At 49.3% G+C, this 15,585-nt stretch overlaps 1 protein-coding gene across 1 annotated transcript in view; it reads right to left on the bottom strand.

Annotated features, from left to right (window-relative positions):
* The window catches only part of USH2A (usherin), a 1,656,840-nt gene that overhangs the window by 1,409,137 nt on the left and 232,118 nt on the right, over window positions 1–15,585 (bottom strand). Inside the window, exon 11 of the mRNA XM_063919430.1 lies at window positions 1,178–1,373. Coding sequence (XP_063775500.1) covers window positions 1,178–1,373 — 196 coding nt within the window. The remainder of the gene's footprint in view (window positions 1–1,177; window positions 1,374–15,585) is intronic.

The raw sequence follows: 15,585 nt of genomic DNA on the forward strand, positions 1-15,585 counted from the left end.
GCCCCGGGACCCCTGTGTTTTTATGAACACTGACCAGCTCCGCCCACCCCCACCCACAAACGACAGCAGCCTGTCAATCAGGCAAGCCCCCATCTATCTCTATATCGGCTATGGGTAGGTGGGAAGGAGGGCGGACAGCCGGGTAGAGAGCCAGGAGGCTGCACTGCTTGGCCACTCCCGCTCTCTGTGTGACTGGACCGGCCCATCCGGCCATTGCCCTCTCTGGCATTTGCCAGATGGCCGGTCCAGTCCTGCCTCTACCAAAAGACCTGTATCACTGAGAGACTCGATTGGTGCTAATCTTTGTGCGGCACATAGAACTGACCATGGCTTTATGAGTACATACATATACATATGGCGGCTGATTCTGGGTTGGAAGGATATGCGCCATTGTCTGCGGTCGCTTATGCAGAGGCCGCTAAACAGCCCTTCCCTGGTGTACAGCCTTCCGTCTGAATAGGCAAGGACTGAGGTGCCCACAGTCAGCGTTCATAGGCGCTGCAATACCGATTGGTGGGATCGGTCACTCCATGGAGAATAGCACAGGCCGGTGCAGTGTCTCCATTGGAGTACGCCCTCTTACGTGAGTGTCTGAGCGTCTGTGCGCACAACCACTATCAGCGACACGCCCGCGTCACTCTCATAACACACCAGAGGGCGGACCATCCCCGTGCGTGTGCTAAAGCCACCTCCCTATCACCGCCAGAGAACGCCATTACATTTTGCACACAATTCGAAAGTCATTGATCTCCTGTGCGTCTGAATCGCAACTATGAATCGCAACTATGATGTGACATATGCATGCGCTGAAAAATTTGCTCCGTTGCGTCTGACATTGGGCTGGATTAAGCCTTAACGAGAAGGGGGGACTGGGACATTTAAATCCTCCTCCTCTTGTCAGCACTGCCCCCACTTGTCGTCCGGTCCACCCCCACTCATAATCTGTCCCGCTTCCCCCTTGTCGTTCAGCCATTAGAAAATGCACAGGACTGCGGCGTTGCTTGTGGAGGGGGTGGGTGTCTGTGAGTCCAATGTGACGCTCCATTAGTAAGATGCTAGCACTATACTGTATGCAATAGGAAATGTAAGGGGGAAACAAAGATGCAGGAATGGAAACACCACATCGACAGACAGAATATACCCCTGGGGCAGTCAGTTGGCAGGTGCAGGTGCTTACCTATGACGTTAGGTTTGCATTTGCACTGGCCTGTAGTTTGGTGACACGTATTATCTCCGCTGAGCGTTCCCGCAGTGTTGCATCCGCAGGGTTGGCAGCCGTCAGGATTGGAACCCTGCAGATTGTAGAAGCCATCTTTGCACTGGTGACATCGCCTGCCCCGGACATTCCGCTTACAGCTGCACTGACCTCCGATCTGGATGACATAAAATATATATTGATCAGCACATTAATCTTATCCAAAACACAGAGGGGGCGTGATGCGGAGTCAGACGCAAGTGCACAAACGCAAGCGTCTCGCAGGTGGGACGTCTGTTTCGGATGAGTCTATTGCATCCAGCATGGGACGGGTATAAGTGGTGATATAATGATGGCAGCCGAGTCTGCGGGCGATGCAACCATGCGCATAAAGTCACTTAGACGGACGTGGGATTGCATTAGCTTAAGGTAGTAAACTCGGCTGCTGTGTACCTGAGGCTGCTGTGCGTCTGACTCCGTATCAGGCACCTGGGTATCGGGGAGGCTAATCAGCTGATAAACATCCGCCATCATACGTCAACATCAGGTGCTGGTGCGATCCCCCCTCGCCACCCTTATTGTGTTACATCCTGCCTTTGTGTGGGGTTTGGGTGACACCAGGGTTGGGGAAAAAATAATAAATCATAAAAAAATAAAATGCATTTCTCACTTATACAGCTTTCACTTTTATTAGGTTGTTCATCCAGTGTTACTACATATTGTTTTATTGTCTCAGAGTCCATGGGGGCACATTGCATTCTATACAAGAGGCAGGGTTAGGGGTGGAATGGCCCACCGGGGAACAGGGGAAACCCCCAGTGGGGACCACCCTCCACTCTTGGGAACAGGTTCCAGACTGTGCACTTTTATTATGCCGTACATTATACATATGTTACATTATACTGCACATGACTATAGTGTATTCTCTATTATACTATATAGTATTTACTATATATATGTATCACTCTCATGGTAGCCAAGCTTCTATGGTGGTTGTCCACACCCCCTATGGAGGATAGCCACGCCCCTATGCATGTGCCCCCACCACTGTATTTCCCACCCATGCCCCAGTATAGCAGTGGTGCCTAGTACTGAACTACAGTAACTTATGGCTGCTCCTTGTTTGCCTCCAGTCTCTCTCCTATTACACGCAACAGTGACATCATTGCACAGCGCCCATTCATTGCTGCACTGGGAACGCACATGCAGCCCCTACAACCCAGCAATAAGGGCTGATGCATTCCTAATTGTGATGGCAGGACTGCCCCTCTGATAACTGGATGGTTTATATGCTCCAATCAATCAATTAATCAATTAGTAACTCCATTCTGCTCTAACTTTACAAACAATCCTCTGGCTCTCCTTTACAACGTCTACATCAGAAAATTAGAGCGTATCACGTGTGTTAGTACATAGGCCCTCATTCTGAGTTGATAGCTCATTAGCTACTTTTTGCAGCTGTGCAAACGCATAGTCGCCGCCCACGGGGGAGTGTATTTTCGCTCTGCAAGTGTGCGATCGCATGTGCAGCCGAGCGGGACGAATAAGTTTTTTGCAGTTTCTGAGTAGCCCAGAACTTACTCAGCCCTTGCGATCACTTCAGAAAGTTCGGTCCCGGAATTGAAGTCAGACACCCGCCCTGCAAACGCCTGGACACTCCTGCGTTTTCCCTACCACTCCCAGAAAACGGTCAGTTGACATCATCAACACCCTCTTTCTGTCAATCTCCTTGCGAACAGCTGTGCAAATGGAATCATTGCTAGAAGCATTGCATAGCAACAATGCTGTTTGTACCCGTACGACGCGCGTGCGCATTGCGGTGCATTCACATGCGCAGTAATAACCTGATTGCAGCGCTGCGAAAATTGTCAGCATGCGATCAGCTCGGGATGACCCCCATAGTGCGCTCTGTGCCTGTCTCCTTTTACAATAGGATCCTATGGGCGCATACCCGAGTGTTTGTTCCCTAGTGCCAGTGTCTCTCGGAGGTGGAGTTTAGTGTATACTCTGATCCTCCATCTTAGTGACAGTGCGTGTAGAGCTGAGACCGGGAGCGGAGCTCAGTGTGTGAGCAGATTGAGAGACTTACAGTGTTATTGCATGTACCGCGCCTTCAGAGCTATCACAGAGCCGGGCGGCGCACCTTCTTCACAGCGGGAGTCAGACTGCACGGCCGTGCAGTTCTCCATCCCTTTACCATCGGAGACATCCCCTGCTGCATTGGCGTATCTATAATGGGTGCAGTGTGTGCGGGACACACAGGCCCCGGGATCCAGAGCGGGCCCCACCCCGCACACACAGCACCCATTTGTTTAATACTTACCTCTCTGGAGTCCCCCGTCGGAGCCATCTCTTCTCTGCAGCGCAACAAGGTCTGAACACTAGGGGGAACAAACTCTATTGCGCCTGCTGAAAACTCTGGACACATGGCACGGCTGTAATTTTTCTGGAGTTTTGCGCATGCGCATTATGAAAATCTTCAGGAAAATGGCCGCCGCTCCATGTTCCGAAAGGTTTGCCCATGTGCAATAGACTCTGTGCTCAGACTCTATTGCCACTGCTGAGAAGGATGGCACCGCCGGGGGACTCTGGAGAGGTAAGTATTAAAACCTTGTGTCCCGGTAAGAGAGGAGGGGGCCCCTGTTAGAGAGGCTGCACACAGGCCTCCTCTTCTCTTAAAACGCCCCTGCCCTGCTGATATACCCCAGCCACACGAACAGTCTGATAAGTAGCGCTACCATTGCTGTGTTACCTTGTCTGATATAAGGGGCTAAATTGCCTATACCAATAATACATCCAAGTCACCTGTGTGTTTACTGAATAAACCTGCATTACTGAGTGTGGACTAACGTCACTGCACCAGGCACCGCAATACTCTGCACCAGGCACCGCAATACTCTGCACCAGGCACCGCAATACTCTGCCAACAACGTGGTCCTGTGCTAACACTGTACAATGATGCCGGGGAACTGCTCCTGTCCTTTCACCACCAGCTTTAGTAAGGATCCCTTTCACACGCTGAGTAATTTCCATGCCTAGAATCCGGATACTTTGTGCGATTTCATCTTTCTCAGGTCAGATCTTGAAACATTCGCCGGATGCCTCCTATCTGTATAATGTAATTTATTTCAGCTCCTACATCGCTGACGTGTTCATATCATTTTTTATGTGTTTAATCATTTTCCTTACCCTTACTGCTGTGCGTTCTGGCTTCGTTGAATATTATCCTCTATGTTCTAGTAAACAGCTAATTTATGGTTCTGTAATCACGTATTTCTGATCTGCCATTGTAGCTTTTTTTTTTTTATCACTGCCAAGATCAAAAAATTAGCGTATGCATCAAGGGCGTGACCATGATCATGTGACCTAACGCCATCAGACGCTGCATAAATCCGTGTTCCGCTATTCTGACTACATACATACTAGTTTTTTTTGTAAGCCAAGGGTAATACACTGAGCTAAAGCATGGACACCCTGTACCTCTAGTAGTTGGCTCTTTCATTGGGCGGGATGTACTAAAGGAAAAATGCGGTAAAACCCCCCAAAACGGGGGTTTTACCGCATTTTCAAATGTACTAAGACCCTACCGCCGGTTTTTCGCCATCCAGGGTATCGCCATCTCTGGATGGCAATACCCTATAGAAGCCAATGGGCTTCTTATCGCAGACCGCCACAACCCGCCGCCGACGCCTCCCCCCTCCCCGCCTCGACAAACCTTCCTCCAGGCAGCCCTAATATCGGAAGGTAATCTCCTCCTCCCCCTAGCAACGCAGCCGGAGGGGGAGGAGGCGCCGGGGACAGCCTGCTGCTGCTTCCCGGCGTGCGGGCAGTGGGGAGATCCCTGGGAGGTGACGGAGACCCCCCGCAGACCACCTCACAGGTATCGCGGGGGGCCTCCATCACCGCATTGCGATATTGACAGCATATGTTAGTAGTATCTTAATACATCCAGCCCCTTGGGTCCAACAAGTTGTTACCGCTAGCGATAGCACTGCCGCTCCCATCGATAGAGTCGGCTACTGTTTTTTGTATTTAGTGCCCAAAGCCAAGTGTAGGTGCCTTGAGGCAGCGAGGATGATGCCCCCCTGGCAGCGCACACAAATGCCTGGTCACGTGGCTCAGATATTCTACAATATGGCATGCGGAACACTGAGATACACAATGGTCACCCAGCAAGTTATGCTTTAAGGAGAACATTCAGTACATTTACTGGGACCGCCAATGTGAGAGCCATCCCCGGAATACAGAGACCCCTCCATGAAAAGATCTGACACTGTAATATACCCAGCTCCGGTCTCTAGTTCCAGGACAGATGGCCGAGTCCAATTCATTAAGCAGGTTATTTATACGTGTAGGTTGCAGGCTTCAACTATTAAAGTTCTCATGGGATCCACAGGCGTGACGTAAGACTAAGTGGGCAATCTGTCCAACCACACACAGGAAATTTATTGCACTTATTGTAACTATTTTACAGTAACGTCCACAAACTACTTCACCGTCATCTCTGTATTTACATTATGGGGAAAGCAGATTTCAATAAGGGACGGTACAATCTTCATGGTAGACTCCGGTAGATTGTAGTACAACTGATACTTGAAGGTTGCAAGGTCAGGAACTTACTCTGTGCCCAGGGGTGGGTTGAGGTGGGGGGCAAGTGCTATTTACCCAGGCTCCGGGTCAGTGCTGGGCTGTGGAGGGACTGTGAGCAGCAGCCGTCTCCTCTCTCACTGCAAGTGGTATTGCACTGACCCCCACCCCCCTCTCCCCAGGGTATGGTCCTTAGCCAAGGGGAATATATGTACCCCCTTTTCCAGCAGGTGGCGCATAGTACTTTGTAGAAATGTGGGTGGGGGTGTGGCCACGCCTCCCAGATTTAACCAATGGGTAATGCAGAGTAGGGCAGGACCTGGTAATGCAGGGTAGGACAGGGCAGGACCTGGTAATGCAGGGTAGTGCAGGAAGGGCAGGACCTGATAATGCAGTGTAGGGTAGGTCCTGATAATGCAGGGAGGGCAGGACCTGGTAATGCAGGGAAAGCAGGACCTGGTAATGCAGGGAGGGCAGGACCTGGTAATGCAGGGTAGGACAGGGTAGGACCTGGTAAAGCAGGGAGGGCAGGACCTGGTAATGCAGTGTAGGGTAGGTCCTGATAATGCAGGGTAGGACAGGGCAGGACCTGGTAATGCAGGGAGGGCAGGACCTGGTAATGCAGGGTAGGGCAGGACCTGGTAATGCAGGGTAGGGCAGGACCTGGTAAAGCAGGGAGGGCAGGACCTGGTAATGCAGGGAGGGCAGGACCTGGTAAAGCAGGGAGGGCAGAACCTGGTAATGCAGGGATGTCAGGACCTGGTAAAGCAGGGAGGGCAGGACCTGGTAATGCAGGGTAGGGCAGGACCTGGTAATGCAGGGTAGGGCAGGACCTGGTAATGCAGGGTAGGGCAGGACCTGGTAATGCAGGGTAGGGCAGGACCTAGTAATGCAGGGTAGGGCAGGACCTGGTAATGCAGGGTAGGGCAGGACCTGGTAATGCAGGGTAGGGCAGGACCTGGTAATGCAGGGAGGGCAGGACCTGGTAAAGCAGGGAGGGCAGAACCTGGTAGTGCAGGGATGTCAGGACCTGGTAAAGCAGGGAGGGCAGGACCTGGTAATGCAGGGTAGGGCAGGACCTGGTAATGCAGGGTAGGGCAGGACCTGGTAATGCAGGGTAGGGCAGGACCTGGTAATGCAGGGTAGGGCAGGACCTGGTAATGCAGGGTAGGGCAGGACCTGGTAATGCAGGGTAGGGCAGGACCTGGTAATGCAGGGTAGGGCAGGACCTGGTAATGCAGGGTAGGGCAGGACCTGGTAATGCAGGGAGGGCAGGACCTGGTAAAGCAGGGAGGGCAGAACCTGGTAGTGCAGGGATGTCAGGACCTAGTAAAGCAGGGAGGGCAGGACCTGGTAATGCAGGGTAGGGCAGGACCTAGTAATGCACGGTAGGGCAGGACCTGGTAAAGCAGGGAGGGCAGGACCTGGTAATGCAGGGTAGGGCAGGACCTAGTAATGCACGGTAGGGCAGGACCTGGTAATGCAGGGTAGGGCAGGACCTGGTAATGCAGGGTAGGGCAGGACCTGGTAATGCAGGGTAGGGCAGGACCTGGTAATGCAGGGTAGGACAGGACCTGGTAATGCAGGGTAGGGCAGGACCTGGTAATGCAGGGTAGGGCAGGACCTGGTAAAGCAGGGAGGGCAGGTCCTGGTAATGCAGGGTAGGGCAGGACCTGGTAATGCAGGGTAGGGCAGGACCTGGTAATGCAGGGTAGGGCAGGACCTGGTAATGCAGGGTAGGGCAGGACCTGGTAATGCAGGGTAGGGCAGGACCTGGTAATGCAGGGTAGGGCAGGACCTGGTAATGCAGGGTAGGGCAGGACCTGGTAATGCAGGGTAGGGCAGGACCTGGTAATGCAGGGTAGGGCAGGACCTGGTAATGCAGGGTAGGGCAGGACCTGGTAATGCAGGGTAGGGCAGGACCTGGTAATGCAGGGTAGGGCAGGTCCTGATAATAATAATAATAATAATAATAATAATTTTATTTATATAGCGCTCTTTCTTCAATAGGACTCAAGGCGCTTAACAGATACATAGCATAATATAGTACAGAAAAGAATGAAGTACATTTTCATAAAATACAGAATCATGAAGATACTAAAAGGGACACTATGGAAATGCTGAGTAACAGGAAAGTCTTGAGTCTACTTTTGAAGGATTCTATAGTTGGGGCCTCTCGCACTGTGCGGGGAAGTGAGGGCAGGGCAGGAACTGGTAATGCAGGGAGGGGCGGATACAATTTACCCAGGCCTCCTATACCCCTTCCCCCAAGTACACCTGTGCTGAGGCTGGCCGGCGGCAGAGTTATTTTGCCAGAGTCTTTGTTCTCTAGTGGTCAGCGTCATCTTCCCAGATATAACTGGGAACATGGCGCTGGCCGGGGAGGAGGGACCCGCTTCCAAGTCAAGTAAGCGGGAGTCCTCTCCCGCAAACCCCCCCCCCCCCCCCCGTGTTTAAATGGCGCCCTTCTTGTGCAGTGCGGAGGCGGCCCTGCAAATATTTTATTATTAAAGGGCATAGTCACACCCACTTTATTTTGCCACTGACATTATGCAAATATTGGCGCGGTTTGCAGATTATTGGCGGATTGGGCCAATAATCGCAGCGAGGAAATGCCTCCTTCCCTTTGTAAATTGTATTACTGGTGGCATTTGGTAGATACGTGGGTGTAATTAGTTACTGTATTTAGCCCCAGGTTAAACCCTATACCCTATATCCTGTACACAGTGATAACATAACATTATGGGGGATGTTCTGTAAAAACATTTTTTGAAACATGTCTTTGATGGAACCACAGTCATACACAGTATTACATTTTATTTAATAAATATGTATTTATAAAAGATGGAAAGCTGTCGCTTGTGTCTGATTTTTTTATAATTTTCGGGATATTATTCTGAAAAAAAAAAATTCTATAGTTAGAAAAGAAAAAATATGCACGCAACCGCCGGCTCGCATTCAAGTGTATACATTACATAGCAGGAGCATACGCCCCAAAACGCTGTGAGTTTTGTGCTGCGATGAGTGCGCAGCACAGCCAGATCAGGACACATCTGTATGGTGTAACATGGGAAGTAGAGGGACAGCGGCGGTCTAAAGACGGGAAAAGGCAGAAACTCCGTTCCTTCCCTGTTATAGCTCATGCATTGACGTCTGGGCGATAATGAAGTCCAGGTTCAACGGCCGTGTGGGATGCCGGTCGAACATGGATGTATTTTTTAAAGGGACACTCATTTCCAAGGCATGGTTTAGCACTGTAAATGATTGCCTTTTTAAAAAAAGTCCCTGTTAGTCGGCATACCGTCGGACGGGATTGTGAGGGAGGCGGGATGTAGCCATCGGTATAGGGACTGGCGGTCTCCTGACTGCCGGTCACATAACTGCAGCCCCTGGAAGCCTACTGGACAAGAGGACTGACCTGCACCAGAGAAACAGGTAAGTATTTTGTTTGTGAGTGAGTGTGTGGATGCAATAAAAGTTTACATACAGCAGGACTACAGGTGCCAGCATGACCAGGCTTGCTGGAACTTGTGGTTTGTCAAGCAACAGCAGGCTTCCTGGGACATGCATAATTAGCATGTAACACGCTATAGTCTGCGCCATACACAGCACAGTGTATGTAATGCAGTACGTCAGACCAGGAGCGGTTCTTGGTGCGGGCAAGCAGTGCCTGCGCCCGGGGCGCTGCTGCCTGGGGGCGCGGCTGCAGTCACCCCGCTGGCACCGCCACCTACCCGCACCCCACTCCCTGGCTGCAGCAGACGCTGTGGGCTGTGTGGGCGTCCGCTGCAGCCGGCTCCAGTGACAGACACTAGAGGTCATAGATATATAGATATAAACTGTATTTACTGTACATTATGTATGCGGCGGGAATCCAGAGGAGACCACCCACAAGAGCAGTTGGACCAGACATCGCCCACCTATTCAAACCGACCTATGACCTCTCCTGTACTGTAAATGACCATCCCTGTGTCCAATGGACAAAGAGATTACAGTATCCATTGTGTTAGGTTTTGGAAGAATTGTATAAAGAGAGCCTGCTGCAGACCTGGTCAGACACAAGACTCACAAAGTTATCTATCAGATGACTGAGGACCAGGCTGGGTAGCGCGGCGAATCCAATCACATATGTACCATTGACTGTAGCCATTATTCTGTTGTATTGTATTGTATTGTATTGTCTATATTGTAACCCCCTTTCAGTAATAATATGCTGTGGTGTCAGAACCCAGCAGTTAAATTACAATCTGGTGTCGTGTCTTGCTTTCCCTGCTAAGGTTTAAAGTGTATTATTATCGCATTGCATAGCTGTTAAGGGTTTGCGGTGTATCTCTGGGTGTGTATGCGCTTTGTGTACTTTGTATCGTCAGCACGGCGTTTGTGCGCAAAGTCCGTACACAGTACGGGACTCTTTACGCTAACAGCGTAAAGAGTACGTAGAGTGTGTATTAAGTATAGCGGCCGCAGTGGCTCCATGGTAAAGTGTATTTAAAGTGTTTTTTAGGTATAGCTTTTCATTCCTGTATATAAATCAGCATTATCAATTGGGGGCTCCGTCAGAGATTCCACATACTCACAGCCTAACAGGTCACAGCAGACTAAGGGGTATATGCAATTAGCGGCGAATCGCGGCAATTTTTCAGCCGTTTTTTAATTCGACACAATTCGACCATCTAATTTCGGCAAGTGGGTGCCGAAATTGACCATATTCAATAAAAAATGGATTCGACAGCCCCGCTGACGAAAAACGGCCGATTTGACGGATTTTGTTCCGATTTTTAAAAAACGGGAAAAAACCCGAAAAAAAATGGCGTGGGGTCCCCCCTCCAATGCATAACCAGCCTCGGGCTCTTCGAGCCGGTCCTGGTTCTAAAAATCCGGGGGGAAAAATGTCATGGGATCCCCCGTATTTTTAAAACCAGCACCGGGCTCTGCGCCTGGTGCTGGTGTAAAAAATACGGGGGACAAAAAGAGTAGGGGTCCCCCGTATTTTTTACACCAGCATCGGGCTCCACTAGCTGGACAGATAATGCCACAGCCGGGGGTCACTTTTATACAGCGCCCTGCGGCCGTGGCATTAAATATCCAACTAGTCACCCCTGGCCGGGGTACCCTGGGGGAGTGGGGACCCCTTCAATCAAGGGGTCCCCCCCCAGCCACCCAAGGGCCAGGGGTGAAGCCCGAGGCTGTCCCCCCCATCCAAGGGCTGCGGATGGGGGGCTGATAGCCTTTGGAAAAATGAAAGAATATTGTTTTTTCCAGTAGTACTACAAGTCCCAGCAAGCCTCCCCCGCAAGCTGGTACTTGGAGAACCACAAGTACCAGCATGCGGGAGAAAAACGGGCCCGCTGTTACCTGTAGTTCTACTGGGAAAAAAATACCCAAATAAAAACAGGACACAGACACCGTGATAGTAAAACTTTATTACACACATGTCGACACACACATACTAACCTATGTTGACCCGCCGACTGCCACGTCTGCAATGTCGCCGACGATCCGGGGTACCTGTGAATAAAATTATACTCACCTCAATCCAGTGTCCAGGTTATAATCCACGTACTTGGCAAAAAAAAAAAACGAACACCCGGACCACACGGACTGAAAGGGGTCCCATGTTTACATATGGGACCCCTTTCCACGAATGCCGGGACCCCACATGACTGCTGTCACAGAAGGTCCCTTCAGCCAATCAGGAAGCGCTACTTCGTGGCACTCTCGTGATTGGCTGTATGCGCGTCTGCTGTCAGACAGCGCATCGCAAAGCCTCTCCATTATATTCAATGGTGGGAACTTTGCGTCAGCGGTGAGGTCACCCGCGGTCACGTAACCCCACCGCTACCCGCAAAGTTCCCACCATTGAAACTAATGGAGGGAGCTGTGCGATGCGCTGTCTGACAGCAGACGCGAATACAGCCAATCAGGTGAGTGCCACGAAGTAGCGCTTCCTGATTGGCTGAAGGGACGTTCTGTGACAGCAGTCAGGTGGGGTCCCGGCATTCGTGGAAAGGGGTCCCATGTGTAAACATGGGACCCCTTTCAGTCCGTGTGGTCCCGGTGTTCGTTTTTTTTTTTTTGCCAAGTACGTGGATTATAACCTGGACACTGGATTGAGGTGAGTATAATTTTATTCACAGGTACCCCGGATCGTCGGCGACATTGCAGACGTGGCAGTCAGCGGGTCAACATAGGTAAGTATGTGTGTCGGCATGTATGAAATAAAGTTTTACTTTCACGGTGTGTGTCTCCTGTTTTTATTTGGGTATTTTTTCCCCAGTAGAACTACAGGTACCAGCGGGCCCGTTTTTCTCCCGCATGCTGGTACTTGTGGTTCTCCAAGTACCAGCTTGCGGGGGAGGCTTGCTGGGACTTGTAGTACTACTGGAAAAAACAATATTCTTTCATTTTTCCAAAGGCTATCAGCCCCCCATCCGCAGCCCTTGGATGGGGGGGGACAGCCTCGGGCTTCACCCCCGGCCCTTGGGTGTCTGGGGGGGACCCCTTGATTGAAGGGGTCCCCACTCCCCCAGGGTACCCCGGCCAGGGGTGACTAGTTGGATATTTAATGCCACGGCCGCAGGGCGCTGTATAAAAGTGACCCCCGGCTGTGGCATTATCTGTCCAGCTAGTGGAGCCCGATGCTGGTGTAAAAAATACGGGGGACCCCTACTCTTTTTGTCCCCCGTATTTTTTGCACCAGCACCAGGCGCAGAGCCCGGTGCTGGTTTTAAAAATACGGGGGATCCCCTGTCATTTCCCCCCCCCGGATTTTTAGAACCAGGACCGGCTCGAAGAGCCCGAGGCTGGTTATGCTTTGGAGGGGGGACCCCACGCCATTTTTTTTCGGGATTTTACCATTCCATTTAAAAAAAAAAAATAATAATAATAATAATATTTTTAAAAATATATAAATAATACTCGTGCCTCCAAAATAGACAAACCAAGTACCTAATCCCTTCTAATATAAATAGATATGCTATTACCAATAAAAAAAACACCAAAAAAAACATGTTTTAATTTTTTTTTATTAGATTCCCCCACCAAAGTGTGACGGATTGAAAATGACGAATTTACTGTCAAAAGCACTGTTGTCGAATTTCCAAACTTCAATTGAATATACTTTTGGCGAATTGCTGCATTTGTACCATTGCAGAAATGTCGAATTTGACAAATGTCGAATTTCAAAAAGTCGAATTTTGAAAGTCCGTTTTTTTGACAGAAAGTACTGAATTGCATTGTCGATTTTTTTTTTTTTTGGCGAAAAAGTCCCGTTTTTCGACAATTTCGGGAATTCGACCGCAATTGCATATACCCCTTAATCTATCAGCAAAAGGGTGGACAGAAAGTATCCTACATAACCTTTTCTTGGTCGGTGGATACACTAAAAACCCTACTTGTGTGCTGATTAGATGACGTCTGCTCTGTATGGTTTGTAGAGATGCTGGTAGAACCCGTAAAGTAAACAGGAAAAAAGCTATTTAAAAATCTGTGAATTTTTTTTGGCGCCAAAAGCGTACACAACAAAAGGCACCCATACCCTTTGTATACCCTCTCACATTGTTGCCATAAGACTCAAATTGTTAGATTCATTTAGATCTGTGTGAAACCAGTTACATTTTGTTGCTATATAGTAAAAACTAAAATAAATGTTTAAGGAAGTAAGTGTAAAGCACAAACGCAGTCTGGCCTGGTTGTAAAGTTTTATACAGAAAGAAACTGTGTTGTGTTAAGTGAGCGATTATAGTTAGTATTGCTCACATTTATAGAAATTGTGTGATTTGTTTTATTGCGTACGCACATTGGTACACATGGTACGGAACCTGAAAAAGTGCACGTGGCGCAAGGCCGCACACGTGGCATAGAGGCACGCATGGTTGCGTATTTACGCAAGCTTGCGTAGGGTTGTGTGCGCATAATAAAACCACACAATAGTTTGTTTAGTTTAAAGGTGGGACAGTAGCCACGCTACAATAGCACAAAACTGCCCGGTTTCTAAAGCAGATTAGTATAAAAACATTTTTTTTAAATTGCCTCTGGGGTAAAGCTGCCAACCTGAATGAATCCAAATTTTCTGTACAGAAAAACAAAGTGTATTTGAGTGAGCGAACGTAGGAGTGAGTGGATATTTGAACCCAGGGAATTCGGGATCCCGTTGTGTGGTACATCAAGTAAGTGGAGGCTTGGTGGCGTGAAGTGGCTGACTCACGTTAGTATAAGGTTTAATACGCAAAACGTTAGGTGATTTGCAAAGGAGCGTGATAGTGCATAAGTATTGTGTAGTATTGAAGTAAAAAGGTTTTTGTATTACGCTCCGGGCTGAGGGTCACAGTTTGTACTTTGACCCGTGGTTGTACGGCAGATAGGTAACAAGTACCTATACGCTGTGCAATTGGACCGCGCGTTTGTGAGTGCGATATATACAGCGCTACTTGATACCCCTTTACGAACTTTTGTGTAAAATCGCGGTATCATTAGCGCTGTGTAGAGCATACGCAAGCGTGATTTGTGTATAAGTGTATAGGGAGTTTTCGCTGGTCTCTCTCAGGAATATCTCCAATGGTGTATATTCACTGGAATAGGTAAGTCACTCCTAAACACTTCCAGTGAATAGAAACCAGATAGGGGCCTCACTGGGTTCGCGGTGGTCATTATTGGAGTGAGTCGTGGTACTCAGCGGAGAAGGAGTGGGTGAAAGCGCTCTAAGAACTTTCACCGTCTATTCGTATTGTGCATTGGGGATTGCGTAAAAAGGAAAAAGTCCGCAATGGGATCCAATTGCACAAGCGGTGGACGTTTTGTAGCCAGGGTTCAGGTTGAAGAGCCGCGGCCCAAGGGGTCAGCGAGGTTTGTTATGTGTGGTAAATATGGATCACACACGGAAGACTTTTTGTCTGAATGGGTACATATGACTGACAAAGATAGGGTACCATTCCCTAGGGTGGGCCGCTTTGTACCAGAGGTATTACAGAACTTAAGGATAAGGATATGTCTGATAAAATCCAAGAAACAAAGGATTAGACATACAGATTATTTAAATTTATGGCAACAGGAGGGGGATGTGCAAAGAGAATTAGCTCGCGCAGCAGGTTCCAAACCTAGCGGGAAAACAATGGCGACCGCACCACCACCACCATATATTGTGGGGGAGAAAGTGGCTACAGACAATGGTACATTGGTACAGGATAGGAGAGTAATTGGTAGATGTACTAACGCTAACCCTTGCCAGTTGTATCCCATTTTAAATTTTCCTCAGGATTGTGAGCAGGAAGATGAGCCCAGCACGATATCGGCACTCTCTCTAGCAGCCACCATACAGGACACTCAGGTGGGCACGGCCCAACCAAAAAGAGCAGTAGTCAGGCCCCTAGTGGAGGGATATGTGAGGTCGTGTCCACAGGTAAGTACGGTACCATACATTATGCAGAGACAATAGCTCCCCACATTGTAGAATCAAACCAGAATGATGTAATTGAATTAAATCCTGTCAGGGTGATTGCAGTCCCCAATGGGAAGACTGACGCTCAGGGAGTCACTCTCATCAGGAACATTGCCATGCACTGTCCCTGGTCCCGAGCAGAGTTGAGGTCAATTATGTCAGAATTTCCCGATCCCAGAAAAGATCTAGTCGCATGCTAGAGGTTCATTAAAGAGTTAGGTAACGCCAACTAACCCACGAACAAAGATTGGCGAACAGTGCTACGGGTATGTTTACCCTCAAATATTGACCCCGCAAAATTCATAACTGATTGTAAGTTAGACGCAGAAGTACCTCTCACTGATGAATACAATCAGGAGAATGTACA

This window comes from Pseudophryne corroboree, chromosome 4 (assembly GCF_028390025.1).
Source record: "Pseudophryne corroboree isolate aPseCor3 chromosome 4, aPseCor3.hap2, whole genome shotgun sequence".
NCBI lineage: Eukaryota > Metazoa > Chordata > Amphibia > Anura > Myobatrachidae > Pseudophryne > Pseudophryne corroboree.